Genomic DNA, 27,426 nt, shown 5'->3' with positions numbered 1-27,426 from the left:
AGCTTCATTAGCTGCGCGGCGACTGTCCCATCCTATGCAGAGGAGGGAGCAGCCCCGAGTTTCAGGGAAGAGGTGTTTTTATAGCCTTTTAGGAGGGGAGGGGGTTTACGAGCAAGCAAGCAGGCACAGAAGCGGAACACTGCGGTTAACTGAAAATAGCATATCTATTTTTTTCTAAAAGCCCCATGTTATTTACTGGCACTTTTCTTGTGGGCAGTCCTGAGTTATTTATTGGCACTCTCCTTGGAGGCCGCCTTAAATTATTTACTGGCATCCTCCTTGGAGGCTGCCTTAAGTCATTTATCTATCTGTACACGCCTGCAATTCCCACCTCCCAATGTAGTTCTAATCCTATTTTCCCAATGTGGCCTTACCCTTACATGAGGACCAGTGTAGGTTATGATGGGAACCACAAGGCCTCTGGCAGAAATGTTTCGTGCCCACATAACATGACTTTTTGGATTATCTTACTTGGTCTCTTCCTTAGATTCTCCCTCTTTGGAATTTGTTCTTTAGCTTTTTAGGTCTTCCTCTTGCCTTGTTTCCTTGGTTTCATAGACCTGATGGAACCCAGGGGAAAGGAATGTTAAACAAAAGGAGTCATCCTGTTTCACATGTGGTCCTGACCAATTTTCCAGAAATGAGTTTAACAACTGAGATTTGGGGGCTGAAGCTTCAACAATAAAATACAGTGATTTTATCTACTATCTTTTTTTTTTTTTTTTATTGACTTTGTAATAATATTACATTAAAAATATATATATGAGGTCCCATTCAACCCCACCTCCCCACCCCACCTCTCCCCCCTCCCCCCTCAGCAACACTCGTTCCCATCATCATGACACATCCATTGCATTTGGTAAGTACATCTTTGGGCACCTCTGCATCTCATGGTCAATGGTCCACATCATGGCCCATACTCTCCTCCATTCCATCCAGTGGGCCCTGTGAGGATTTACAATGTCCGATGATTGCCCCTGAAGCACCATCCAGGGCAGCTCCATGTCCCAAAGACGCCTTCACCTCTCATCTCTTCCTGCCTTTCCCCATACCCATCAGCCACCATGTCCACTTTTCCCAATCCAATGCCACCTCTTCTACGTGGACATTGGATTGGTTGTGTCCATTGCACCTCTATGTCAAGAGGAGGCTCAGATTCCACATGGATGCTGGATGCAATCCTCCCACTTTCAGTTGTAATCACTCTAGGCTCCATGGTGTGGTGGTTGTCCTTCTTCAACTCCATCTTAGCTGAGTGTGGTAAGTCCAATAAATCAGATTGTAGGTGCTGGAGTCTGTTGAGGCTCAGGACCTGGCTATCACATTGTCAGTCCAGAGATTCAAATCCCCTAAATATATCTTAAACCCCAACACTAACTGCACCTCCAGCACATTAGCATGAAAGTCTTATGAAGAGAGATCCCATCTGAGTCCAGATTCATCACATATAAACACCATTTCCAAAGAGGGGCCATCTGACCTGGTAGTTAACCCCATCGGCCATGACCATAACTCCCATGGGTCTCTTTAGCCCTCAAAGGAACCAATATCTGGGGGTTGTATCTGCTTTATCTGTCTCTCAGACTCTGCTCAGTTGTGCATAAGGGCAATCCTTCTGCCAGCCTCCAGACTCTTTTTTAGAGACTCGTAGCCATATAAACTCATTTCTCCTTTCCATTTCCCCCTTACATTAGGTCAAACAGCATTTTAAAGTCATGTTATTTTATGTAGACAGGGATATTCTGCTGATCCGCATTGAACCTTCCGTATAAGGTCATTTTCCAGTTGCATCATCAGTTGGTAGTTGATAGTGGTCCCTCGGTGCCAGGGAGGCTCATCCCCGGGTGTCATGTCCCACGCTGGGGGGAAGGCATTGCATTTACATGCTGAGTTTGGCTTCGAGACTGGCCACATTTGAGTAACATGAAGGCTGACAAGAGGAAATTCCCAGGCACAATGCTGCTCTAGGCCTTGTTCTTATTTTAGGCTTATCAGCTCACAAGCATAGTCATTAGCGTCAGGGGCTCACTGTTGAACCCTCACTCCCTCCCGGTCCCCGCCGCTGCACCTGGGAGACTGTCGCTGCTCCCCTAGGGACCACAACAGAGCACCACTGGCCAGCAACCCAGTACCCCCCCTGCTGTGGTTTTTAATTGTTGCCACTATGAGTATATTCAAACATTACCATGCACCCTGGACATATGTTCTGTACAGCTCCCTGTCAGCCATATATCACCTGTCAATGGTATCCTATACCAGTATCCCTCCATTGCCATTGTTGAAACACTCTGTGATCCAGAACTCCCCAAAACTTGAAGCCCAATATAATGTCAGGGTCCCTTACTAGGGAATGGCATATAGCGATGGGTTTAAAGGTTAGATAAAGAATACGTGTTGACTTGGAAAAAATTCTACATCCTAACTTTTTCTTTTTTTTTTTTTCCCCCTAATTATTGAGCTTCTCCTCACAGGAGCCCTAGACCTACTATGTTTTTACATACATCCCTTGTTAAGCTATGGCATTGATAGACTGTTCAGGATCCCTATCTCCATCTTTCTCTTCTGGAGTCAAAACTCATATTTACCTCAGGCAAGAAGATATTTAAATTGGAATGTTGGGGGTCCTCTTTAATTATTATTTACCACTCTTCAGTCATTTATTGATCTTGTCTCTTAAAGTTGATTTCTGTCACACACAACTAACTGAGCGCCTTTATTTAATCAGTAGTTTCCAAACTGTGTGCAAATGATCCTTAGATTTGTCAAAGTGCCTCCAAGGACCATCACAGGGGACAAGTTGAAAAGGAGCATGCACAGCACCAGGGAGACAGGTAAGATTCTGTTAATATGTGTCTTATTATTTTTATGTACATTAGTCATTTTATCTATCCAAGAACCCTACTATTGCCATCTTCATTTGATAGATGAAGATACCAAATCACAGGTTCAGCAACTTAGTGACACAGCTAGCAAATGGCAAAGTTAGGGATTGAACTATAGTATTTTGATTTCAGATCCAGGGTTCTTGATCTCTAGTTTTATTGGAGTTTATGGTGTGCTAGTGTCTATGCTAAGTGCTTTACAAGCATTACTTCACTTAATCCTCACAGTGGCACTTTATGGTGAGTATTATTATCTTTACAAATGCAGATGTCTAAGAGTAAGGAATTCTTGAAGTGGCAGAAGTGGGATTCACATTGGGTCTTTCCGGTCAGATTTTTTTTTTTTTTCTCTACCCCCTTATTGCTTTCTCTTGCTGTCTGATCTCTGTGTTGGTTGTGTGCTCTCTCCGTCTGCTCATCTTCTTTTAGGAGGCACTGGGGAACTGAACCCAGGACTTCCCCTGTGGGAGGGAGCTGCCCAATCACTTAAGCCACATCCACTCCCTGCTTGTTGTATCTTTCATTGTGTCTCCTTGTTGCATCATCTCGCTGTGTCATCTCATTTTGACATCGTGTGTCAGCTCTCTGCATCAGCCCTTTGTGTTAGCTTGCTGTCTTGCTTGTCTTTTTTTTCTTTTTTAAGATTTATTTTTATTTATTTTTCCCCCTGTCCCTCCTCCAGTCCTGCTGTTTTTGCTTTCTTGTGTTGTCTTATTTTCTCTCCTCTAGGATTCACCAGGACTCAATCCTGGAAACCCCTGATGTGGAGAGAAGTTCCCTGTCAGTTGCGCCACCTCAGTTCCTGGTCTCTGCTGCACTTCACCTTGACTCTCCCCTTGTCTCTCTTTTGAAGTGTCATCACCTTGATGCGTGACTCACTTGCACAGGCGCTGGCTCACCATGCGGGCACTGGCTCACCACGAGGGCACTTGCACAGGCACTGGCATGCCACATGGATACACTTTCTCTTCTTCTTTTTCACCAGAGGCCCCAGGGATAGAATCTGGGTCCTCCCATATGGTAGATGGGACCTCTATCATTTGAGCCACATCTGCTTCCCCTTGCTTGTCTTCTTTAGGGGGCACTGGGAACTGAACCCAGAACCTCCCATGTGGGACGTGGGCACCCAACTGCTTGAGCCACAGCTCAGATCTTAATCCCTAATGCTGTATATGTCCTCCTGAGTGCCATGATTGGCTGCACATATGCTCTGCTTCCCATGCTATGTGTTTCTTGAGGAAAGGAGATTGTGTCTTCTTCAATTTTGTCTTTCAGGAAACTTTAGCAAGGTTCGGGACACACAATCCATGTTCAATAAATGTCATTTGGAATAAACAGAGGTCAGGTGTGGAAGAGGGATGGCGGCCCTTGGAGAATATTAAGGAACTGTGATGCCCAATGATGAAAACTTATTCTTGTGGAAGTTGAGGAGCCAGAGGAAGGGTGTATTTGAAAACTGTCTAAAAACCAAAATCATTCAAGAGGGTAAGTTGTACTGCAGTTGTGGTAAAATGCCTGGGGAGGCTGATTAATTGCTTAGACAGAACCACAAAGTGGCCAAAGCTCAGTGTGGCTACCATGTTTCATGGTGTAGTTCTCTCTTTTGCTGTTTCAGCTAAGATAAACTTAGCTTTCTCTTTTCCCCCAAATGAATGGGTTTTCATGCTGATATACTGAAGGCACAAAAACTATTCCTTAATTGAAATAATGTGGATAAACCCAATTATCTTGACTGGAACTTTTCTTTTTGTGTGGCTTGCCCTCAAGTCCAGTTATCATCTGAGAAAGGTGAGAGGCAGATTAGAAAAGCCAGAGAGTCAATTTGGAAAAAGTGTGTGTGAACAGGGGGCTGGTGAGCCTAGAACAATGGAGAAAGCAATGAGAAGCTGGCAATGCCTATGTAAACCTGTCCAGGGGAGTGAGTCTCTACCAAGCTCCCTTGGCCAAATGAACCCTATAGAACCCTATAGAAAGTGCTCATTAAATGATAGCTATTATTTTATTATTTTTGTTAATATGGGTAAGGATGTCTCAAAAAATTCTTTTTGAGATTAGGTAACTCCTCAGGTTCAATTTCCATGCTTAGCAAACAATTCTCTGATCATTTGACTTCATTTCAAGAATGCATACAGGTCAGGAAAGAGCTGGTTGGTCTGTATTTACCTCAGGTTCACTTTACTAGTGTTTCTTCTTGAGAATCAATATTCACATTCTGGAATTTATGTACTGCTTCTTTGTGCTCGTTTAAAGGGAGTCTGCCCCCATTAGCCACTGGAGGCAAATACCAGTGTTCAATTTCTGGCATTGCTTTGCACTATATGACCTTGGATGATTTAGGTAATACTCCATGCCTTGCTTTCTATTATCTGAAAATAGGAAAAATAATAATTCCTACCTCAGATGATTGTTTTAAGAATAAAGTGAAATATTGCAAAGGGACTGATACATAATACACTCCCAATAAATATTAGCTTTTTATTTATTTTATTCTTGTCAGCGGTACAGGGAATCTGTGTCTCTTTTTGTTGTCATCTTGCTGTGTCAGCTCTCTGTGTGTGCAGTGCCATTCGTGCGCAGGCTGTACTTTCTTCCCAATAAACATTAGCTTTCAAGGTCAGTTTTCTGAGCCTGCAAGGCTGGTACCAAATATTGGAGTGTGGGGAATAATCAAGGTAAATGCTGCCTAACCAATGTGACCAACTCCCCAGATAACATCCTTCAGCCTCTTTATGGATCACTATGGTATTTTAAACAAGTTGCTAATACATAAGTCTCCAGTATTTACATAAATTACTTATTCAACACGCCCTACAGCCCTATAAGGTAGGTACTATTGCTATTGTTTTACAAATGAGGAAACTGAGGCATAGAGGTTAAGTGATTTGCCTCACCCTGGGAACCACGTTTTTCTCACTTGTTAACTATCTCATTCTCACAAACATGATTAAATATAAGAATTGTTATTTTGCAGTGGGAAAGGGATTCAAAGTTCACTTTTTCACTTATCTGTAACAATGTCTTAAAAGTGCAGTTTCTGCTTCTTTAGAAAGCTTTGAATTTATCCATACGTAATAGTACTTTTCACTTCCCCAGTTTCAGTTTTGGCCCATGTGTTCTCGTTTCAATACACCAGAGGGTGGTAACAATAAAGGTATAAAGGCCTTCCTTCACAAAGTTATTAATGCCTATAAAACTGAATAAATGCATTTATTACGCCCTTGGGCGTCAGTACTGTACCTGGCGTACACGTAGCGTAGTAAAATCCACATTTCTCTGTGGGCTTTTACAATTTACAGAGACTTATACCACATGGTAACGAAAGCACTGAAGACAAAGAAATCGTCAATTTTTCTTTGTTTTTGTATCTCTTTAACTCCCAGGAATTCCGAGCTTTCGTGCATAAGTAGATTAGTTATTTTTTTAAGCTTTCCTATTAACCCAAATGGTTGACCCTTTGTTTCCAAATTTTGCCTTTCCCTGGCCGAGGCTCTCGGGTTGGCTGGAATCAGAGCATGCTCAGTAAGCACAAGGCGCGCTGGCGCGCTTGCCAAGCACCGCCTCCCTCCCCCTAACAACGCGAAGCGAGTTAGCGACAGGGCGCGTGCGCAAACGGGGCCGGGGCGCCGGGGTGGTGGGTTACGACTGGAGAGCGCATGGGCAGACAAACTGTACGTCCGTTTGTTCCGATCGGAGGGGAGAGTGGGCGCCATTTTCTTTTAGGTTCGCTGAGGGCTCTGCCAGTTCTGGGAAGGCTGCTGCGACGAGGAGTTCCCCCCATCCCCGGCCTTGTGTGTCCAACTCGGCAGCAGTGGTGTGTGTTAATTGCCAAGTGCGAAGCAGTTACCGTTTGGGCGCCGAGGGTGGGGAGGGGTTGCGACGGGGAGTGGAGAACAGGGAAAGGTGGGGCCGGTGGCCGCTCCGTGATCTAGCGTAGCTTCTGCCGTTACGGCACCTTCTTTTCTAGCTGAACACCGAGTCTTCCGTCAGCCTCCATGTGGTGTTGTATGTGTGCGTGCGCTTCCCAGTGACCTTGAGAGTGAAGATCTCCAAGGATTTCATAGGTATTTTTTCCTTTGCTATGTCATCGTAGTCAGTGGTGGCAGAAATACGCAGAAGGCCTGATGTTAGGCTTGGGAGGGGACAAAAATGTTTCAGTTAGGTTTGGAGGCATTTCACCCTGTGACGAGTTAGGGTGGAATGTGAGCCCTTGGGACGGCGTAACCGAAAGGCGCGGAGGTTGGGCGGTCCAGGTTAATTTGAATGCTGATTTTGGCTGATGGCCTGGCGACAGCATCGGATCCCACGTAGCAACTTTGGCCTGGCGCGAAGGAAGGAAGTCCTGATTCCTGGGAATGTGGACAGAGGCTTTGGGCTGTAGAATGGATGGATGCCTTCGGATGATCCCCGTTTGAGGATGATGGATGTTATGGGAAATCCTGTGCCGTATGGATTCGTCTTCATATACAGTTCATATTGGGGACCATGGCTCTGTGTCGTCATGCCTTTATTTTAATCCATCTACATTATAAAAGGCAGATCATCGTAAAGAATAATTGTGGACTGGGCAGATTATTTTCTGCAGGGGAAACACGTTTAGAATTTGAATGTTCTACACCGTAACTTTGGTAGTCGCAGGCAAAAAGTACAAGGTTTTTTCCCTCACCATATCTGAGAAATGGCCTGTTTGCTAGATAAAATCAAATGGCTCTGTGATAATGCCTATTTAATTCAGCCTCCCCACCCATTTCCCTCTATTAGAAGATGCACATTTTGTATTGTCAGTAATAATGGAGATTAACTTGGGTGAATCGCTGGATAAAATAAAAAATTACTTAAAACGAGTTTCAGTGACTTACCCTTACATGAGCTTTTACGGACCCACTTCATTCTTTTCCTAGGTTAGAAGTTGTAGCAGATCATTGTGTCTTTAAATTAACTCAAAGGCACTCAAATATTTTTGTTTCATTCTTAAGTAGAAGTTTTATAAGGACTCAGTACTTGAGGGTATTTTGTGTATTTGGCTTTCTGCATAATCTAATGTTCTAAGAAAAATTTCCGGAAATTTACTTAAGGAAATAGCATATCGGAATCAGAAAAAAGTACTCATTTTGAAAGCTGTTATCTTAAAGGTGGTCTCCTGAGTGTATTATGGTAGGGAAACTTAAATTAACCTCTTGTCTAAAGAGCAAAAAAGTTGTAAACATTAGATTTAGCTGTGGGAAATAAGAACGAACGTATTCTGCTTGAATTGGAGTTCATAAGATTTATACTCGTGGGTCTATTTAATTGAAAAATAGTTTCTAAGTTAGGGAGGATAAATTAATTACTGGAGTATTTTGTATTTGACATAGTTACTCCTTGAAACACTTGTTCCTAGTTTTTTTTGTAGAAGGACTTATGTTCTTAGGGCATATCCCTTTTCAAATTTTTAAAAAGCTTAGGAGGTAAAAAATGATGTATATATAATGCTGCTTTCTTAAAATATTTTAAAAGTGGAAAAGTAGCAAAGTCACTGCATAGGAGGAGCCTTGAAACTTTAGTGTGTACAATTGATCCAGAAGACATCTGGAGATTTTGTTGAAGTGTTGGTGTGGATATGGGTTTGTTGAAGGAACTAGACTTATACTTGATTTTTATTTGGTACCATGAAGATATTTTAATTTATCTCATTAATTAGGCATTGATAATATTTCAGATAATATAATTTGCCAAGTAATTTCTTGGTATCTTTGTTCATTTAACTTGTAGTTTGAAAAGTTCAATCTGTGGACTGCTTTTAAAAGAAAACAAACCTTGCAGACCTCAAAGAATAATGTCTTCCGAATCCATTTTGTGGCCCAATGGTATTTAAGTGTAAATATTGAACAAAAGCAAAATTTATTTGCACATTAAAAACATAAATTTATAATTAACAGTGTAGGGCTTAACTTATTTGTTAAGACTTTAATAAATATTGTTTATTCAATAAATATTGGTATCCCTGAAAGTTAGATTTGTTTCCTTAAAAAAACAAAAAAAACCCCCTCAAAATTGAGATTATTCAGTAGTTAATATTGGTAATCCCCAAATATTCCATTTTAATGTATTTTTATTATACTTTTAGTTTTCTGTGATGTCATTTGGGTTTCCTCAATAGAGTACAAGTTAGTTGATTGAAATGCATAAGTATATTGGCATGATACGATTCTATATTTCAACATTTTCTAGCTAGCTCGAGATAAATTTTAATAGTAATTGTCGTAGGAGTTTAAGACAAGGAGTGGTGAGAATTTTGGTTTTAGGAATATTTTAATATTTGCCTAAATTATATTTTAGGTTAGTTTTTAAAATGCGAAGAGTCGTCAGAATTTTGATTTCCATGTTGGAAATGTGTATGTAAAGCTTAAAATTATTGACTATTTAGCATCCAGTTATTTGGATTTGTTGTTTTAAAATGGCTTTTGACTGTCAAGAGATGGTGTTTTTTGGTCTTGTTTTGAAAGGGAGGAGGTGGCAGAAGAGTTAGATATAAATATGACTTAGATGCTTGTTTTTTTCATGGGTGGAAGTGATGGAAGTTATTTAGAATTTTAAAAAAATGCATGTAAATACATATACAATGCACAGATCTTACAGTAGAATTCAGTGAGTTTTGAAAAATTTATACACCCATGTACCACCACTCCAATCAAAATACAGACATTTCCATCACCCCTTCCCTTGTGCTATTTCCAGTCAAGGAGCAGTGGGTTTTTTTTTTTTTCCAACAACTTAAAAAAATTATTTGCAGATGTCTACTTGGATTTTACATTTTCTCTTGTATCTCCTTTTTGCTAGATTAATAACATCTTGGAGCAAAGACCATTTTGTCATGCCCATAATTGTTCCTTATATTGCTCACTTTTGATAGGTAATTCTGAAATGGATATCCAAGTCTGGCATTAGTTTAAGATTAATTACAGGGCCTGAGGATTAATTATATTTCATTTTCTTTCCACAGTTAAGTTGCTTTTACAGAATTAACAGGTCTCCAAGAAATTTTAAAAAGGTAAGATATTCAGAGCTTAAGGCAATTCAGAGAGGCTTGACCAAAAAAACAAAGTATGTCTAGGTACACATGGCTACTGTTTATGTCTGGCCAATGATGTGCTAGTGGTAAGCAGTTTATTATTATGAGCAGAAATTATATATTGCCCATAGAAGACTTTTCTAAACATGTAAAATTCATGTGGTTGGTAAAATACTTTAATCCACAAAGCACTGTCATGTCAGTAGAAGGTATGTTTCTAAGTGAGTCTAAAAATAGTTTGGTCTTGTGAAGCAGCATTTGGCAGACTTACAATGGAAGATTAGATATTTTTGATATTCATACTATATAGGATAATAAATGTTTCCTCAAGGTAGTTGGCCTATTTGTATAGATGGGAGAAAGTTTATTCCCTCTTTTCTTAAAAGAATTAGATAGGAGCAATATTTTTGTGAACTTTATCTTTTCATTTATAAATGCTGAAAGTGGCAGGAATCAAGTAATTATTAAGCTTAATTTGGGCTAAAGTACTTAAAAAATAAGACTTGCTATTATGTGTACCTTTTTGTCTGCAGGTCATTATTGCTGTGGTTTGAGCTCAGCATGGCTGTAGTCATCCGTTTACTGGGGCTTCCTTTTCTTGCGGGGCCTGTGAATATTCGTCACTTCTTCACGGGATTGACTATTCCTGAAGGAGGAGTGCATATAATTGGAGGGGATATTGGGGAGGCTTTTATTATTTTTGCAACAGATGAAGATGCAAGACGTGCCATAAGTCGTTCAGGAGGGTTTATCAAGGGCTCATCTGTAGAGCTCTTTCTTAGTAGCAAGGCAGAAATGCAGAAGACTATAGACATGAAAAGAACTGATCGCCCAGGAAGAGAGCGACCAGGATCTGGGGCATCGGGGGTTGGCAGCCTATCTGATTTTGTTGAGACTGTTAAGGAAGAAGCAAGTAATTCTGGATATGGCTCTTCGCTTGATCAAGATGCTGAGTTTCATACTAATGGTACAGGACATGGTGATTTAAGGCCAAGAAAGACACGGCCATTGAAGGCTGAGAATCCTTACTTGTTTCTGCGGGGTTTACCTTACTTAGTAAATGAAGATGATGTACGTGTTTTTTTCTCTGGTTTGTGTGTGGATGGAGTAATTTTCTTAAAACATCATGATGGCCGAAATAATGGTGATGCTATAGTAAAATTTGCTTCTTGTATTGATGCTTCAGGAGGTCTTAAATGTCATAGAAGTTTTATGGGTTCAAGATTTATAGAAGTAATGCAAGGCTCAGAGCAACAGTGGATTGAGTTTGGTGGTAATGCAATGAAGGAAGATGATATCCCTATGAGATCTGAAGAACATTCTCCACCAAGAGGAATTAGTGATAGACAATTCCGAAAATGGTCTCATTCAAAATCTCCCAGAAGAACACGTTCTCGTTCCCCTCTTGGATTTTATGTTCACTTAAAAAATCTGTCCTTAAGTATTAACAAAAGAGATTTAAGAAATTTCTTTAGAGATACTGATCTGACTAATGAGCAGATTAAGTTTTTATATAAAGATGAAAGAAGAACAAGATATGCCTTTGTGGTATTCAAGACGCTGAAAGACTATAATACTGCTCTGGGTTTACATAAGACTGTTTTACAGTATCGTCCAGTTCACATCGATCCAGTTTCTAGAAAACAAATGCTGAAGTTCATTGAATGTTATGAAAAGAAAAGACCAGGGTCAATAGAGAGAGAGAGACCTGGACATGTTTCACAAAAATACTCTCAGGAAGGCTACCCTGGTCAGAAACTATGCATATATATAAGAAATTTTCCATTCGATGTCACAAAAGTTGAAGTGCAAAAGTTCTTTGCCGACTTTTCTCTTACTGAAGATGATATATATTTGCTTTATGATGACAAAGGAGTTGGTCTCGGAGAAGCATTGGTGAAATTTAAATCGGAAGAACAGGCTGAGAAAGCTGAAAGTTTAAATCGACGACGATTCTTGGGGACAGAGGTGTTATTAAGACTTATATCTGAGGCACAAATGCGGGAGTTTGGTGTAAATTTTTCCTTGATGTCCAGTGAGAAAATGCAAGATCGCTCACAGTCACATGACAGAGATGACCATTCCAATTCATTTGACTCAAAAGAGCCACCAGTATACTCAATTGGACCTTCTGAAAACTTCAGACATCAGCTAGAGGACTTCAGGCAAGTGGACAATTTCAAGCATCTCCAAGGTGATTTCAGACAGCCTGATAGGCACCCTCCTGAGGACTTCAGGCGTCCCCGGGAAGAGGACTTCAGGCGCCCTCGTGAAGAGCATTTCAGACAGCCTCCTGAGGAGGACTTCAGGCGTCCTTGGGAGGAGGACTTCAGGCATCCTAGAGAGGAGGAATGGAGGCGGCCACCTGAAGAGGATTTCAGGCGTCCTCCCAAGGAGGACTTCAGGCGGCCCCCTGAGGAAGACTGGAGGCAACCTCCTGAGGGAGACTTCAGGCGGCCACCTGAGGAGGACTTCAGGCGGCCTCCCCAGGGGGACTGGAGGCGACCACCTGAGGAGGACTTTAGGCGGCCACCTGAGGAGGACTTTAGGCGGCCCCCTGAGGAAGACTGGAGGCAGCCTCCTGAGGGAGACTTCAGGCGGCCTCCCCAGGGGGATTGGAGACGGCCACCTGAGGAGGACTTTAGGCGGCCCCCCGAAGAGGACTTTAGGCGGCCCCCCGAAGAGGACTTTAGGCGGCCCCCCGAAGAGGACTTTAGGCGGCCCCCCGAGGAGGACTTCCGGCATTCCCCTGAGGAGGACTTCCGGCGGCCACCACAAGAGCACTTCCGGCGGCCACCCCAGGAGCACTTCCGGCGGCCTCCCCAGGAGCACTTCCGGCGGCCGCCCCAGGAGCACTTCCGGCGGCCGCCCCAGGAGCACTTCCGACGGCCACACCAGGAGCATTTCAGACGACCACACCAGGAGCATTTCAGGCGGCCACCTCAGGAGCATTTCAGGCGGCCACCTCAGGAGCATTTCAGGCGCCCCCGAGAGGAAGATTTCAGACACCCACCAGATGAGGACTTCAGGGGCCCTCCTGATGAAGACTTTAGGCACCCTCCTGATGAGGACTTCAGGAGCCCCATGGAGGAAGACTTTAGATGCCCATCTGATGAGGACTTTAGGCAGCTTCCCCAGGAGGACCTTGGGGGTGCTCTGGAGGAGGAGCCTAGATTTCCTGACAATTTTAGACCTCCTGGTGAAGCGTTTAGGAGCACACCTGATGATTTTAGAAACTATCGTCCTTTCATGAATTTTGGTCGCCCAGAAGGTGGCAAATTTGATTTTGGAAAGCGTAATATGGGAGGTTTTCCTGATGGGAGATTTATGCCGGATCCAAAATTAAATTGTGGTCCAGGTAGAGTAACTCCTGTTAAGATAATGAATCTTCCATTTAAAGCTAATGTTAATGAGATTTTAGACTTTTTCCATGGTTATAGAATTATAGCAGATTCAGTTTCAATACAGTATAATGAGCAAGGATTACCTACAGGGGAAGCCATTGTTGCTATGATAAACTATAATGAAGCTATGGCTGCTATAAAAGATCTGAATGATAGGCCAGTTGGCCCACGCAAAGTTAAGTTAATTTTGCTCTAGAGAGCATTTCTAAATTCAGAGTTACTTCCCACAGTATTGTTGCAGTAAAATGCATTTGTTTTTTTTTAAAGTGTTTATTTTTAATTATAAAAAGCATTTTAATTTTGACCTGTGACTAGAACTAATGTAAATAGACCGTTAATCTGGTTTTCTTTTGCCTGCAAATTGCCATTCACTTTTTCTAATTTAAAATTATATATGCTTTTTTTTTCTTTGACAGTGGGAGAGAGAACTAATTCCTTGAGTTCATTTTCCTTGATGTCATGGGTAAACCTCAAGACTTGTATAAAGTAAAGTTGTGTTTGGGGAAGATAAATTTTATATTCACTTTTGTTTCCATTCTGTATTCTACATCTTCTATTCAAACTGTGTAAGGAAATGGTCAGTGATGATTGTTCAGGCTTGGCATTTTTATTTGCTACTTGCCTGCAGAATTAATTCTCTCTTTTCCGTCTCGGATGTTACTGTGTTAAGCTTCTTGTTAAATATAAATAGTTCAAAACAGACAGACTGTGAATGTGAAATTTGCTTATGTAAAAAGCTTAGGAGAATCTTAAAGTTTCCATGTTCATAATGCTACAAAGTTTTATAAAAATAAAAAAGTTGCAACTGAATAGACCAGCTAACTTTACTTTTATTTGTATGAAAAGAAAAAATTACAGCTTGGTATTGTGACTTTATCAACAGCTACCTTAAATGATAGGAGGGGCCAAACATTTTATAAGTGTATAAGAGCTATGTATAGTTCTATGGTTTCTTCAGCATCTCATCAAACAAAGTGCTAAGATCAACTCAGTACTTAAAAGACAAAAAAATATATATATAATTATAGGTGCAAGGGGACTCTCAGGCTTATGTTGGAAGAATCTGACAAATGGATATAGTTTGTGTTTAGAATTTACTGACAGTTCATAGGACTTATATGTATTCTCATTTTTTAGTTTCAAAACTTGGTATCAATTCAAAGACAAAATAAGTATAAGATTTATGAGACTGACAGCATGTAGTATATACATTTTGGAAGTACTGAATTTGATTGTCCACACCCATGCTATTAATGAATAACATTTATTGGTCACTTACTATGTGTTATGTACTTAAGTGTTTTACATGCATAATCTCAATATTCCCTAAGAAGTAGAAGGTTTGTTAGTTACCTCTATTTTACAGATGTGGATTGTGAAGCATGCCTAAAGTCACAGCTAATAAATCATGGACCCAATTTCAGTCTAGATAGACTACTGACTGACTCCAGGTCATGTTCTTAAACACTTGTTGCCTTGCCCTATAAAATGGTATTGTAAATATTAGTAAGAACATGCTAAAAATATTTTCAAGGGTAAATGATATATATATTTTAACCTCCAATGTTGCTTTAAAAATAGCATTAAAAACGATAAAACTGATGTCAAAGATAAAAGACTTAATAATGGACAAAGTGACTTTAAAAGTTCTTATATATTCAGGGTTTCCCTTGAACACTCACATTACGTATTGGCTTCTAATTCACAAAGTACAAAATTGCTCATTTTATCAAGAATGATTTGATTGGCCTTTTACAGTTTACATAAAATATAAAGTTTTCAATTTTGTGATCTGGAGATTTTCCACATTGAGCAAACAAAATTTGAATGTACATATAGTAATAATGGGTTATTGCAGAAGTAGAATACTTTGTCTGTAAATGTTTTAGGTTAATTTCCAGTGATTCAAAGAGGCCTAAGAGAAGCCCACTGAAGTTTCTGAATTTGTTCATTTTTAATGATACTGAACATTCTGTTTGCTAGTAGCATGAATAAAAGCTGGCAAATTAGGTGCCAAAAATGTACCTCAATATGGATCTTTAAATTACTAAGGTTATAAATAGCTAAGGATATTAAACTGTTTGGAATATCCAAACTATGCACAGTGAATAAAATAACAAGAAAGGACATTTTAAAATACTCAATTATATAGATGGCCGCTTGATCAACCTTCCTAGAGAATGTATGGGATATTTAAAAACACATTTTAAATATACAGGAATAAAGCTAAGATGAAGCTTAAAGTGAAATATCACCTAATGTGGAACTGCTTCTCAAACTGGGATGGAGTGGAGTAATGGTAGGTAAGAGGTCAACTATAGTAAACCTAAGTTTACTATGTGTTTGTGCCGTCAATGATATGTTGATAAGCTGGCCATTGTAGGAGTATCTATATCATGGAAATTGGCAAATGCAGCATATCGGAGCATTTTCCCTCCAGAGTGTCAGTTTACCAGCACATCACCAATTTTAAAAATGAACAGTGAACTAATTGTCATGTGCCTATCACCCTGATTCTTCTCTCTCTCCTGCCCACAGATGTAGTAGGAACACTGGGGGGTCTATTGGTTCTCTAGTTTGATACTAAATGGTATTTTAACTTCTAAAGCCAAATATTTCCATCTAGAAGGTATTTGAAAAATAGGGATCATGTGTTAAAAGCCAGCTTATTTCTATAACCAAGGGAGGTAGAAATCGTATTAGGAGTGCATTTTACTTAGAATATTTTCAGGAATAGTGGCTCTTGGCCCATGCACTAACCCTGCCAACTCCATCTTTGCACAAAATACTATAATTTATTGAGTTGCATTATATTATTGCTCTATTATATATGAACTATCATTTAAACTTGATTAATAAAGTTAATATTCCAATTTTGGAGTAATGGAGGCCTACAGACAAACCTGTTGGGCTGGTGGCCTGTTTAATTTACAGCTAAGAACATGAGGCTACATAAGTACCTATGCAATAAATAGCCTTGCTTTTGCCTCTTGGCTTACGAAGTGTAAAATATTGTCTGGTCCTTTAAGAAGTTTCCCAACATATGTCTGATCTAGATAATGAGCCTTAATTTTATATTGATGAAAGCATTTTCATTACTTTGTTCTTAAAATATGTATTTTTTTGAGGTAGGCAGGTCATATATTCTAGAATTACTTGCTGACTCTAGAATTATCAGGCACTTTACGATAAGGCAGTTCATTCTTGAGAGAAGTGAGCTGCTAGAGAAAAGAGAAAATACTATGATCCTTTCTCCCTGCCCCAACTAAGATATCAAACTTAAATACTGGTTAATATAAAAATGCAGTAACATTCTCAGTTCCTTAAATTTATCAATTTATTTAGAGTTCATATTTTTTTATACAAAAGTACTGAAGTCACTCTCAGGACTATAGCCTCAGGAAGAAGTGCTTTGTTAAAAACAATCATAGGTGACAATATTAGAAAAGCTTTCTAGAAAGCCTTTATTTTTCTTTATGAATAATTGCTTTTTCCAGTTATCCCAAATTGAGTTCATAAATTTTATAATTTTGATATGCCTGACTGGGATCCATGAAATATAATTCCCTATCCAAAGAAAAACTTTATATACTAGAATGGGCCTGATTAAATTGTTTTATATTTTCAGGAATAAAAGTATATACTCGTACAGAATGGTAGCTTGGTAAAATTTTTAAGAGAATTTTTAATGATTTATGACATTCCATGTATGCTTTTTTTTTTAGGTGACATTCCACCAAATTACAAGCTTTCCAAAAGTTGTTGTACCATGCATAAAAAAAAAAATGCTTTAGTATTACAGCAGTTTTTGTTTTAAAACCAGAATCAGGTTGAATGTGACTTTTTCTTAAAAGCTAAAATTTGTCCTTTATCCATATTTAAAAATCATTTATTGGTGTCTCCTTTATTCTGTTCGATTATGCTTTTGTTAAAAGGTAAATTTACAGATTTAATGATGAAAATTCAGGTTTTATTAAAAGTAAAAGAAAAAGAAAACTTGTCTTTTTCTTAAGGCTTCATGGAATACAATTTGTATTCAACAGAATGACTTATCTATATAGGACCCTTTTCTGGTGATGAAAGCTCGGAGTTTTAACCTAAAAGAAGACAATTAAGATTGTTAGATCTTTTTGGTTTTTGCCATTCAATTTCTATAGCAACTTCATATAGGTAAAGTAAATTAATATGAAATACTTTAAATATAATTTTAAGAAAATGGAACTTAAACAAAAAGATCACATACCACTAGGTAATATGTTGAAACGACTGTTGTGTAATATTTTTTAAGACCTTCATTTTTGGTTAGCATAAAATTTAATTATCTTTCCATTTTCAGGAGCATTTCACTTTGGGCTTTAATGTATCAAGCCAGTATAAAGTTTTACAATTCAGGAATCCTGAAAGTCATTTTAGGATGGAAATGGAAAGCATACTTAAGAAAGTTAATTTTCTTCTTCTGTAACATCTAACTCTTCATCTTCATCATCATCATTTGCTTGCTGTTCCTTTCTTAGTCGACAGGTGGATAACTGTTAGAAGATAATACATTCCTTAAAATAAAAAGTACTAACTTAAATATTCTACTTGCTTGGTATTGTTTTATATGTCTTTATAGGAAGGGGACAGAAAAAATATTTCAGAAAAATGCCCATATATAATAGTTCATAATAATAAAAATTCCTGTAGATTGTTAAGGTTGGAAACAGTTTTTCACTTATCTTTTTTTTTGCATAAAATGTGAAATTAACCATTTGGTTAGGTGGATAGCCACCAATACTTCAATACTTATCAGAGAAAAGTATAGTATTTTTGTATATTAATGTAAAAAATAAGTTAAACAATAGTTACGTAATAAAAAAATGTATTTGAGAATCATGAAAGGAAATGTAGAAACATAGGGATATTTCTGTGTTTTAGGCAGGGAGACAAATACTGATTAAAAGTAGTATGGTTTAAGTGGAATGAATTAGAATCTGAATTCATCACTTGGCTTTAATAAGCCCTGACTGTTGCCACTTGGATCATCTTGTTTAACCTCTCTGAGGGGGCTTTGGCAATGTCTGTAGACAATGTTGGTTGTTACAACTGGGGTGTACGTGTGTGCTACTGGCATCCTAAGGGTAGAGGCCAGGGATGCTGCTCAGAATCTAAACAATTCATAGGAACCCACTTCCCACCTCCAAATAATTATCTGGCTCAAAATGTTAGCTAACTTAGGTAACAATCTTAGTTCTACATAGTCAAAACTTCCTATGTACTACAGTACTAAATTTATGGAGTTTACTTACTCCTGGAATATTAATAAAATTATAGTTCAGTTTGGGGGTGAGATAACATACAAAGCTGTAATAAATACTCAGATGAGTATCAAATACAAGGTATTGGGTCAAATTTACCTAAAAGTTGTATTTTGAAAATACTTAAATTTTACATTTTGATATGAAAAGGACATAGCTTTCTAGATCAGGTTTGACAAATTTGTATGCTCCTTGGGCCAAATTGAGTCTAGTTCCAGTTTTTTTTTTTTTTTTTTTTAAGACAGCCACACTATCTGTTACCATATTGTCTGTCTGCTCTTGCCAAGCCTAAAATGCATATGCTGGACCTTTAACATAAAAAGGTTGTCAACCCCTACTTTAGATAACAGATAACTCAGGCTGTCTGTATATATAAGAAATGAGAAGATTGGCTCTTCTGAATCTGGGATAACGGTCAATGTAAAAGCCCTCTAAAGGCCCTTTTGAGTCTTTCTTGGTAGAGCCAATTAGTTGTGAAAGGGATTTAAACAACTACATAGTCTGGCTTCAGAATCTGCTCTTCATATTAAATCAGGTAACAAATCTAGATTAGCATTCTCTTGTCCTTTCCATTTGTGTTCTATTTTGGAGAGTAATGTGATTTTAACAAATATAATAACACTAGAGCTGCATCTAGTGCAACCTTCCATCATTTTACAGAAGAAATAGACCAGAGAGGATGTAATATGAGGTCAAATGGCTGAAGGAAATATTTTTACTACTGAACAAAAACCCAAAGGCATATTCCATTAAATTATGGTTTCTAGCTCACCTGTCCTGTTCCAGATACACACTTTGCTGACAGTGATCTCTGAAGAGGCGACTTTGAATTTGCTCTTACAATATCTAAACGAGATGTATAGTCTGGTGGATACAGAGAGTTTCGGAAAACCTATTGCAATGGTAAAGTAGATATTAAACAATGGAAATCAAGAAAGCCAAATTATGTTCCTTTCAGCTAATTTTTTAAAAGCAACTCCACCAAAATGGACAAAATTACACTTACTATAAAGAAACAAAAGAAAATACAAAAATGGTCTAACATGGAAAGATGAAAGTTAAAAATTCTATTTAAACCATGTAAAATGAGTGCAGTTTACCAGGTAAATGGAAAGGCAAACATGAGGGAATTCCTACTCTCAGAGTTTGCAAGCTAATAGGGAGGTTCTTACTCATATCTTTGGTTCTTTCTGTTCTGTCAGTCCTCTTATCAGTTTTAACTTGACTGCAACAGAAAATCACATAACAGTAAATTGGAGCCACTAAATTTATGGATTCTAACCTCATCTAGGATCTGGAATACCACTACCTACCTATCAACTATTGTTCCTTTAAAGCAAAGTTCCAAATCTTGGCACTCTTTTAAGGCTCCCTACCTCTTCTCATCCCCCATTTTTAAAGCATAGAGCTAAATAGGTAATTTAAAGTTAAAAAAGACACTATATTGGGTAATTCAACTCTAGATTTACTTCTACAATTAAAGACATTACCATACACCTACTAGACCAAACCTGGGCATTCAATCTAAATTTCTTCCCTGAAGTACTTCTGTTTTGATTTATTGACTATACATACCTTTCTTCATAGCTTACTTAGAATTATTTTACTAAAGACCAAAATCCGATACTATTTCTCTATTCAAAAGGTTTTTGTGGTTCCTGAGTCCAAATGCCTTACATGACATGTAGTTCTAAGTTCACTCCATCCTACCTGCTCTTCACTTCTAGCCTCTATACCTATATGTAGAACTTGCAATGCTGGTTTCTTCGCCTGGAATTTGAGGAAATTTACCCATCTTTCAAGACCCAAGACCAGCTGCTATTGGTCATACCCTAAGTTCAGCTTTTATCTCACTGTTTTGTAACTGATTACATCATTCTACACAACAAGTTCTAGAGAAAGAAGGTATTTTATCTTGCAACTCCTCCCAGCCTAAGATCATAACCTGGCAAGTTAATTAAATTCTCATTCGCTAAATGTTATAACAAGAACATAATCCCCATGTTGTGGGAAGGAGTCCCAAATTGGGGAAAGACTCTACACATTGTTTTAAACCTTAGAGAATTGCAAGACACAAAATGAATCACTCAAGATTAACTCAAGAAGTGGGACTTGTGTTTTAGGGCAATTCAGGGATGCTAATTAGGTTAACAGGTTACTGAGGAACAAATTCTATTTTTGTACCAGACATGGAACACTGGCATCTTGGTATGATATAAAAACTGGGTGACTCATTGAGTCAACTAATATCTGGGGATATAACTCGGCTAGCAAAGATGAAGTATCAAGTGGAAAAACGGAAGACAATCTACAACTCTTGAGATAAAAGTCCAAACTAGTTAAGACAGTAGTTATTCCTCTTGTTTCTGTCTGCATAATTTCCTGTACTTGTTTTCCAATACCTTGTGTTTACAGGATGTCTTCCCCTTGGCACTTATTTGATACAATTTTACTTTCCTTGGTTCCATAACTCTTCTTAAACTGCTTTTCTCTTTGCTATTTATTGCTTATAGCAAAATAAGTATTTATACCTACACTTCATTGAACAATTGCAATATGTCCAGCACTGTTTTAACTGCTTGTATACCTTGCTTTCTGTTCACAACAGTCTGGCCTTAAGACCTCTGTGTATATATACTCTGAAAGTTTTTGCCAGTTTCCTACTCAGCCATCAAGTATCTACTTAAGAAATTCCCTGACTCATCAGACTCTTTGCCACCCTTTTATACTCAGAGCACACTATTTTTTCTTTATGGCACTGGGTCACATTAGAAAGTGGGGATGCTGATACTCAAAAGCATATCTTTAAAAAAACATTATCTACCACACAGTTGATACTTTAGTTTTTCATGGATCTTGCCTATATGCTACGTACCTAGCTGATGAAGATGATTAAAGTTATAAAGAAAGTGGTGTGGGGAAAAAAAACAAGCTATCTAGGACCTTTGGAACGAGATGAAAAAACCTGGGGACCAGTGGTCTGGAAGGAACTTTACTAACAACTCATTTGTTCCTTCAGTTAACAAATGGTATGTCAAGGGTAAAAGAATGAAAATACTTTTGATGTCTTGTAGGAAAAGTGGAGGATCACTTTTGAACCTGCTGTTCAATGCAATGTTTCTTACAGGAAACTGTTCATGTCACTCATCTAGAACCCTACTTATGGCATTACAGTATAAAGAGGATTAAAAACACCTATAGTCAAGACTTCTGGGTTTGGCTCCCAGCTCTGCTACTTAGTATGGGGCCTTTGAGAAGTTTCTTAACCTCATTGTACATTGATTTTTCATCCATACGAATAATGACAATATGTACTTTCATATTATAAAATTATAGGGAGGAGTAAATTAGTATAGTTTAAAAGCTGAGATCAGTATCTGGCCCAAAGAGAGCACTATATGTGCATTTGCTCTTACATTATACAAGTGGCAGATAAAAGCTGGATAATTATTAAAAAACAAAAGGACATGAAAAGGAAAGATTAAGAAACCTTGGCTTTAGTATATGGAAGGATGAGACAATTAGGAAGTCATCTACTGACAGTAAACCTAAATACGATCATGTATGCATAATGTAAAATCAGATTTTGGCATTACAAGCATATGTGCACACATGAAGACATGTACCTTACTTCAGTTTGGTCAAGCTATTTTCTGGTTTTACTGATTTAAGTTTCCTGCAATCAGCAGAGCACTGGGAAGAGAAGGCCCAGGGTATCTCTTCATGGATAGTTAAATAAATAAATTGGGGAATCTTCCAAATTATCAAATGGCAGAGACATTTCCAAATTTTATCATTTATTAATAATAGAGAATTATTCCAGTTCCATCTTGGAAACCGTGAATTTTTCACTTTTAATATATAGATAATATGGACACAGTATGTCTCATATTTTATCAATTCACAAAAATACTTTTCTATCCTTTTTCTCTTTTGGAAGGTAAAGAGGGTAGGACATTTACTCTTCAGATGTGCATATAGAACAGGCTTTGATATTTAATTGCTCTAAGGTTAGCTGGCCAATAGAATTACTTGCATTTAACCAAACCCCTATCAGTACAAAGTAAGTCTTATACATAAACCTACATTTACTTCATAGTGTAGTTATTAAGTCATATGAAACCAGTTAGAATCACGATTCTGCTATATAAATAGTGAAGTTACCACTGGTAAGTTACTTAAAAGGCTCTAGGCCTGTTTCAGTGGTAGTAAAATGAAAATAACAGTACCTACCCCACAGAACTATGTAAGGATTGAATTCATGCATGTAAACAACTGGGTACTGTGCATGGCAAACACTCAAATGTTAGCTACTATTTTTAGTTTAGTGAGCATATATTACCAGCTGCAATGATATAGTACTTTATTTCATATAAATGGCTTTATGTAGATATTTTACTAGCTATTAATAGAGTAACTTGGAATTTTACCATGGTTAATGTGAAAAAGTTAAAAATAAATAGGAAATCATAAAAGTTCAGCTGAGACTGCATGCAATAACATAAACCATGGTAATGCTCTAATTTAAAAATTATTACCCACATAAATTGATGCTCTCTTTTAAACATTTTCATATTAATAGAAAAATTGAGTTTATATAGATATAGTCCTACCTCTAAATCTTCTTCCTCATCAATCTTTTGTATATTTTGGTAGGCAGCAGTGTAGACCTCTAAAGCTTTGCCGTGAAATAACATTTCAATAGTGATAAATTCTGAAAATATAGTCTAAAAAAACAAAAAAATTTAATTTAAACAGTCATTTAAATTGCTTTGTGAATTTAGTATATTTACCTTCACTGCAGTCTTGGCATTTTTTGATATACTGAGGTAACTGTTTTTCTACACAGTAATGAAGTGCAAAAGATAACTGGAATAAAAATTGTTAGAAAGGCCTTGTGCAGTGAAGCCTTCAAATTTTGCAAATTATTTCCTACAATACCATACTTCCTTCTTAAAACTTTTAGTTCATTTATTCATACCTAGTAATTGACATTTATGATAAAAAAGAATCTGACTAAAAGGTATGCCATTATGCTCCTGATACTACATTCCTATATTAGTAGAGCAGTTTTCAAGCTAGTATTTTAGCAACTCCAAGTGATTTTAAAAGAATACTGATCAGATGGGAATTATATCCCATATTTCTGATTGTACGCTATGTGTATTCTTTAACCACAAAAGAATTACTTGGAAATAATGATCTTATCACTAATAAAACACCATAATAAAACACCATAGGGCTTTTAGTTTAAAGATATATGACTTGCTGTTCTAGTTGCCTAGGCTGCCTAAATGCAGATACCATGAATTGGATTGGCTTTTTTTTTTTTCATTAAGATTTTATTCCCCTCCCCCAGTGCCCACCCTCCTGTTTTTGCTGTTGGTGTCCATTGGTTGTGTGATCTTCTGTACCTATTTTTTTTGTCTTCTCATCTTTCTCCTCTGGGATTCAGAGGGATATGATCCTGGGGACCTCTGATGTGGAGAGAGGTTCCCTGTCAATTGCGCCACCTCAGTTCCTGGTTTCCACTGCGCTTCACTTTGACTCTCCCCTTTGTCTTTTTGTTGTGTCATCATCTTGCTGTGTGACTCACCTGTGTGGGCACTGGCTCACCATGGGCACTCACATGGGCACTTGGCTCACCACATGGGCATTCGGCTCACCATGTGGGCACTGGTTCACCACACAGGCACGCACTCTTTTTCACCAGGAAGTTCCAGGGATTGAACCTGGGTCCTCCCATATGGTAGGTGGAGGCCTTATCACTTGAGCCACATCTGCTTTCCAGATTGGCTTTTTAACATGGGAATTTACGAACTTACAAGCTATAGTTTTGAGGCTGAGACAAATGTCCATATCAAGGCATTGTCAGGCAACGCTTCCTTTTTGAAGACTGGCTGCTGGCTCTCCTGGACTCCTGTCACATGGCAAGTCACACAAGGTGCCTGCTGATCTCTCGTTTCCCTACCTGTTTGTTCGTTGCTTTCAGCTTCTTGCTTCTATGGCATTCTCTCACCTTGTTTTTTGGTCTGAATTTCATCCCCTTATAAAAGACTCCAGTAAGAGGATTAAGACCCACCTTGGGGAAGCAGATCTGGCTCAATGGATAGAGCGTCTGCATGAGAAGTCCAGGGTTCAAACCCCGGGCCTCCTGACCCGTGTGATGAGCTGGCCCACATACAGCGCTGACACGTGCAAGGAGTGCCGTGCCATGCAGGGCTGTTCCCCATGTAGGGGAGCCCCACATGCAAGGAGTGCGCCCTGTAAGGAGAGCAGCCCAGTGCGAAAAAAGGTGCAGCCTGCCCAGGAGTGGTGCTGCACACATGGAGAGCTGACGCAGCAAGATGATGCAACAAAAAGAAACATGGGTTCCTGGTGCCACTGACAATACAAGCGAACATAATACACGCAGTGAATGGAGAGAGAGCGCAGACAACTTGGGGGCGGGGGGGGGGGGGGGGAAACGACACAGCCAGGATGGGGAGTGAGAGAAATAAAAAAAATAAATTATAAAAAAAAAAAAAAGACCCACCTTGAATGAGGTGGGTCACATCTTAAGTTCCTACTCACCAAAAAGATCGTACTTAAAATGGGTCCATACCCACAGGAATGGATTAACTTTAAGAACATACTTTCCTGGGGTCCATGCAGCTTTTCATTTACATATTTTTATTTGAAAATGTTTATATTAGTACAGTGTAATTAAATTTTAGAGACACTGGATTATCATTAATTTATTACGAGAGACATGGAAATCTACATGATGGAAGATTTCAGAACTTCAGTGAAATGGGCAGCTTCTACATGATGCCATTTCAATAGCGGTCTATTTCAGTCTACATACTTCCCAAGAATGTTACCATCTCTAAATAAGAAATCATCCTTATCCTCTAGAACTACTTTGATACCTTCATATTCTGGGAGAAGAATTTTTATCTCCAACTTTATCTCCAACACTAACTAGTTGGATTGGGATCTATTTAGATCCCGAAACAATAGCTACTATTGTTGCCTGCAATACTTTTCCTTGATGTTTTTCTGGATGCATAATGCCTGCTTTGGTTACAATTTCGGCAGCACTCCTTTCAACCAAGACTCGGTCAAAGAGGGGAATAAGCTTTGCCATGGCTCTGGATGCAGTACTCTGCTACAGTGTCACCACCACCGCCAAGGACAGAGCTGCAATTTCTCCATGCAGCTTTAAACCATCACACTCCCCCCTCTGGGCCCCTAAAAGACATGTTCTTTCCATATGCAAAATACATTCATTCCATCACAATGTCCCAAAAGCTTTAATTATTGCAGTAAAAGTACAAAGTCTCATCAAACTTGTTTAAAGATGGGATCTGTCATGAGGCACAATTCCCCTCATCTATGGGTATGTGAAACTCAGAGAAAAGTTATCTGCTTCCAATATACAATGGAGGGACAGTCATAGGATAATAGGGAGAAATTTGAAGGAAAATGGCAGGGATCTCAATTCTGAAAACCTGCTGGGCATACTCCATTATATTTCAAGGTCTGGGAGGTATGTATAGAACAATGCCTTGTTCTCAGTGCCTGATATTGCAGCAGCCCAACCCTTTCCAGTGCTTGTGTAGTGGCCAAGCTCTCCCCAAACACTGGGGCAACATCTTCAGGCATCAGGGTGACAGCCAGGCACTTGGCTCCACCCTTGTCAAGTATCTGAGTGGTGGCCAGCCTCTTCACAGTCCTGCAGGCATCTGAGGAATCTGGGATGGTAACACTTCCTAAAGGTTGAATTCGCCACACTCTGGGGCATACTCACATGGATGGGTCTGTTCTTTTGGCCTGAGAAGATATCTTTTCGTCCAGACCCCAGCTTCCATGTTCTACCTTTGAAGTTATTTTTCCTTTTATCATTTCCTCTTCTGTCCCTTGTAGTACAGTCTAGCAGTGGTTCTGTTCATATACATCTTGCAAAAAACTTGTCACTAATACACAGGGATTTAAACCATTGTAAAATAGAACCTTCCACAAATCCTTTCTGGATAACTGCATTTCCAATCCTCACTTGTGCTGAACTGGCTGACAGATTCCATGTTCAGTTAAATCCTCACATGGAGAAATATTTTCTGGAAGCTCAGAATTTTCCAAACCATCAATTTCTGTTTTTTTTTGTGCATAGGAGTTCAGTTCTCAGCTTATCCCTTCCCTTTCACATTTTACTACAAGCTGCAAGTAGAAGCCAGGCTTCATTTATCACATTTAGTTTGGAAATCTCAGCTAAATATCTAAGCTTGTCACTTTCAAATTTTGCCTCTCATCTGACATCAGGACTCAAGTTTGCTAAGTTCTCTGCCACTTTAAAACAAGGGTCATCTTTCTTCCAGTTTGCAATGACACATAAATCATTTCTGCCTAAGGTCTCATCAGAAGTACCTTTAGCGCCCATATTTCTTCCAACAGTCCCTTCAAAGCAATGTAGGCCTTTTTTTTCAAGTACCTCAATTCTTCCCACCTCCATTCATTAGCCAATTACAGAGCCTTTTTTTTTTTTAATTTTAAAATATTTTTGGTATTTGCAAGAGCAGCACCATACTTTGCTGGTACCAAAATCTGTTCTGGTTATCTAAACTACCAAAATATAGACACTGTGACATGTCACACAGACGATATGACTTTTAACAATGGGATATTTATTAAAACTCACAAGCCTACAGTTTTGAGGCTGAGAAAAACGTCCAAATCAAGGTATCATTAGGTAATATTTCCTTCCTGAAGACTGCTGTTGGCAATCCCGACTCCTCTATCACATGGCAAGACACATG

The 27,426-nt window shown here is 38.7% G+C and overlaps 2 protein-coding genes across 5 annotated transcripts in view; one reads left to right on the top strand and one right to left on the bottom strand.

Annotated features, from left to right (window-relative positions):
• Window positions 1-6,526: 6,526 nt before the first annotated feature.
• Window positions 6,527-14,144, top strand: RBM12B (RNA binding motif protein 12B). 2 transcript variants are annotated; one of them, XM_071207908.1, is made up of 4 exons: window positions 6,527-6,693; window positions 6,847-6,943; window positions 9,862-9,909; window positions 10,464-14,144. In XM_071207908.1, exon 4 carries the CDS (start codon window positions 10,492-10,494, stop codon window positions 13,528-13,530), a length of 3,039 nt encoding a protein of 1,012 aa, XP_071064009.1. In that variant the 5' UTR covers window positions 6,527-6,693; window positions 6,847-6,943; window positions 9,862-9,909; window positions 10,464-10,491; the 3' UTR covers window positions 13,531-14,144. The 2 variants fall into 2 exon arrangements, with proteins under 2 accessions (XP_071064009.1, XP_004474786.2); XM_004474729.5 differs by lacking the exon at window positions 6,847-6,943.
• CIBAR1 (CBY1 interacting BAR domain containing 1) overlaps window positions 14,145-27,426 on the bottom strand; it is a 34,100-nt gene continuing 20,818 nt past the window's right edge. For 2 of the 3 annotated variants that reach the window (XM_004474720.5, XM_004474718.5), the window contains 3 exons: window positions 23,245-23,358; window positions 19,404-19,523; window positions 14,145-17,863 (listed from right to left, as the gene is read on the bottom strand). In XM_004474720.5, coding sequence (XP_004474777.1) covers window positions 17,777-17,863; window positions 19,404-19,523; window positions 23,245-23,358 — 321 coding nt within the window. In that variant the 3' untranslated portion in view covers window positions 14,145-17,776. The remainder of the gene's footprint in view (window positions 17,864-19,403; window positions 19,524-23,244; window positions 23,359-27,426) is intronic. The other variant, XM_058275720.2, reaches the window with a different exon arrangement.

Source organism: Dasypus novemcinctus, chromosome 14, assembly GCF_030445035.2.
Source record: "Dasypus novemcinctus isolate mDasNov1 chromosome 14, mDasNov1.1.hap2, whole genome shotgun sequence".
Lineage (NCBI taxonomy): Eukaryota > Metazoa > Chordata > Mammalia > Cingulata > Dasypodidae > Dasypus > Dasypus novemcinctus.
The sequence above is the reverse complement of the archived record's forward strand: the minus strand, read 5'-3'. Positions and strand labels throughout refer to the sequence as shown.

Bases quoted from the DNA above. Each gene is read 5' to 3' on its own strand.
- RBM12B (XM_004474729.5), top strand. From the start codon at position 10,492: ATGGCTGTAGTCATCCGTTTACTGGGGCTTCCTTTTCTTGCGGGGCCT.